Source organism: Austrofundulus limnaeus, unplaced genomic scaffold, assembly GCF_001266775.1.
Source record: "Austrofundulus limnaeus strain Quisiro unplaced genomic scaffold, Austrofundulus_limnaeus-1.0 Scaffold1372, whole genome shotgun sequence".
In the NCBI taxonomy this organism is placed as follows: domain Eukaryota; kingdom Metazoa; phylum Chordata; class Actinopteri; order Cyprinodontiformes; family Rivulidae; genus Austrofundulus; species Austrofundulus limnaeus.
Genome location: NW_013953774.1, coordinates 12,321 through 15,046, shown reverse-complemented (window position 1 = coordinate 15,046; position 2,726 = coordinate 12,321). Strand labels below are relative to the sequence as shown.

The 2,726-nt window shown below is 45.4% G+C and overlaps 2 protein-coding genes across 3 annotated transcripts in view; both read right to left on the bottom strand.

Moving 5' to 3' along the window:
• The window catches only part of cnrip1a (cannabinoid receptor interacting protein 1a), a 2,064-nt gene extending 1,349 nt beyond the window's left edge, over positions 1-715 (bottom strand). Inside the window, exon 1 of one of the 2 annotated variants that reach the window (XM_014032075.1) lies at positions 310-715. In XM_014032075.1, the coding sequence (XP_013887529.1) occupies positions 310-488 (179 nt within the window). In that variant the 5' untranslated portion in view covers positions 489-715. The remainder of the gene's footprint in view (positions 1-309) is intronic. The other variant, XM_014032074.1, reaches the window with a different exon arrangement.
• Positions 716-908: 193 nt separating this feature from the next.
• On the bottom strand, positions 909-1,857 carry fbxo48 (F-box protein 48; the record flags this gene model as incomplete). The annotated part of the gene is given in 2 exon segments (XM_014032071.1): positions 909-1,211; positions 1,538-1,857. Coding segments are annotated over 2 exon segments (459 nt in total). The 3' UTR covers positions 909-1,049.
• Positions 1,858-2,726: the final 869 nt, after the last annotated feature.

The following is a 2,726-nucleotide window of genomic DNA, read 5'->3' as shown; positions in this document are numbered from 1 at the left end:
AATAAACTGACATTTATAAATGTATGAATCATATGTTTATAAACTGACTTTAAAAATAAACCTGTTTTCTTATAAAAGGTTAAATAAAACACAAATATTGGTGTTAATGTTTGACTGTAACTTTACAAACAGAACCACAGTCCTGGACCTTTAACCGTTCTCAGCGCGGCCCTGTTCGGATGCGGCCTGCAGAGGAGGACCGGGAGGACCGGGAGGCCGCGCGCTCTGATGTCCCGCTCAGCGCGCGGGTCTCACCTGTCCACCACACGTCCACGCCACGACCGGTTCGGAACTGAAGGTTCTACTTACGTGGCCTCCACTGTTCCGGGCTTGACGGCCACCTCGATCCGGTACTTGGATCCGGTCAGCAGCTTGATGGTCCGGGTCTGGCCGAAGCGGGTCCCGTCCACCTTGAAGAAAACGGGTCCGTCGTTGGGCTGGATCCGGAGGGACACGGAGATGTTGATGATCGGCGGGACGTCGTCCATGATGTTCCCGAGATGCTGCTGTCTCACCTGAGGGAGGGGGAGGGGCCGAGCTGGTGCTGAGGAGAGACCTCTGCTTCCGGGACAGACTTTCACAATAAAAGACCAGGGTTGGACGGTTTCAAAATGTTTAATTTTACTGCGGAATATTTCCTCCGACAGCTTTCATTCATTTACAAATAAAATAACTTCCGCCCTCTTCATCTCCCTCCTCTTCATCAGCTCTGTACCGCTGAGAGGAAGATGAAGATCCTCCTCTTCCTCTCAGCGGTACAGAGCTGATGAAGAGGAGGGAGATGAAGATCTTTATGGTAAAAACAATAAATAAACTTTTTCACTGAAATATTCAATCTTTTCTGTCAGTTTGTGAGTCTTTTAAATACCGGGTCAGAACATTAAAGAACTTTCCTGAGCACCAGGACCTTGTTGTGTTTTTATAAAGCAGGTTTTATTGCAGCTCTATTTACATGAAACATTTGACAGATTGTTTCCATCGTTACATTTTTATCTACATTTGTTCTTGTCTTAGAAGAAGAGTGAAGAAGAGGCTGAAGCGTGACTCAGTCACCGGTCCAGCTCCGCCTGCAGGATCTCGCCCCACGTCTCAGGGTCCAGCGGCACCATRGTCCTCCCCAGCAGCTGGTCAGCTGACTGCACGTCGCTGTACCGTCCTCTCAGCCAGTCTGCCTTCACACAGCTCCGAGTGTAGTTCCTCACCAGGGTCACCTGAGACACACACAGCTTCAACTTCCTGTCTGATGATGTCACATTTTAACTTCCTGTCTGATGATGTCACATTTTAACTTCCTGTCTGATGATGTCACATTTTAACTTCCTGTCTGATGATGTCACACCATCCTAACTTCCTGTCTGATGATGTCACACCATCCTAACTTCCTGTCTGATGATGTCACACCATCCTAACTTCCTGTCTGATGATGTCAGCTTGTTTTAAAGTAGAGTTTTTATCAGATCTGTTTCTCACATATACTTTGAACCAGTTTGACTAAATGAAACATTTTGAGACTCTCAGTCTTCAGGTCCAGCTTCACCTTCCAGGAGAAGCCGTCCCTCCGGTCCCGGTCCACCTCCCTGTGACAGACGGCCCGTACGAGCAGACACTGCTGCCTCCACAGCTGCTGGCTCTGCTCGATGATGTGGTTCCACAGTCTGCAGGTCTGCGAGGCGCTGCAGAGGCTCTCTGTGTCCAGCTCCCCGAAGATCCTCTCGCTCATCTCTGTAGGCAGTGTCTCTGCAAAGTTCTGAGACCCTCCTGACGATGTGAGGGAGGGTCTTCTTCCCTCACAGAGGACAAACAGCGGCAGCGAGCACACAGACTCACCCTGCATAATACTCCAACAGGGAGCAGGACCTGGGACCACACAGAAGAGTTTATTCCTCTTTTCATGTCACTTTCATCAGATCCAGTTTTCAGACCTGGACTGATTACACCACAGCTTAGAATAAAGATTTAGCAAGTTATAGATTTTGAAATAGAACTGCTCCACTACGATGGTGTACTAGGTCCACTTTACAGATGAAGAAAAGGAGGAGCAAATCTCAGAGAAAAACTGCTGAAATCACCACATACTTCACAAATCAAATATATGTTTCACACTTTGTTTTAAACATTCTGCAGTCAGTGTAGAATAATGTAGTCCAGGTTTGAAGTCTGTGTTTTGGTTTTCAAACTGGAGCAGATTAAAGATGTGAAAACAGGTGGAATCGTATGAATCTCCCTTTAACCATTCCTGAAAATTCAGTTTTTCTTCTCATAAATTTACAAGTTTTTTCTGGTAAATTTATGACTTTATCATGTCAGAAAATATGCAGTTTAAATGTCGCAAATTGCTCCTTTAATTAGGGAATATTGATTTTTTTTTCCTCGCTAATTTACGACTGTTGGGGCTCAGAGAATTTCCTTGTTTTTTCTCGAAAATTTCTGAAATTAATCTCAGAAATTCAGAGTTTTTTCTCAGAGAGCTGTTCCTCCTGTTTTCATCTGCAGACTGGTCCTAATTATTAGGGTTGGTTAATCCGCCGTCGTGGCTCCACGCTGCACATTTTGTGGAGCTTTAATCTGCTGAAGCTACCTTCAGCTGTCAGACTGGGAGGTTAGGGTGGGTCAGGGTCAAAGGTTAAACGTGTTCAACACACACGGGTAGTCGTTAGTTAGTTAGTTAGTTAGTTAGTTAGTTAGTTAGTTAGTTAGTTAGTTAGTTAGTTAGTTAGTTAGTTAGT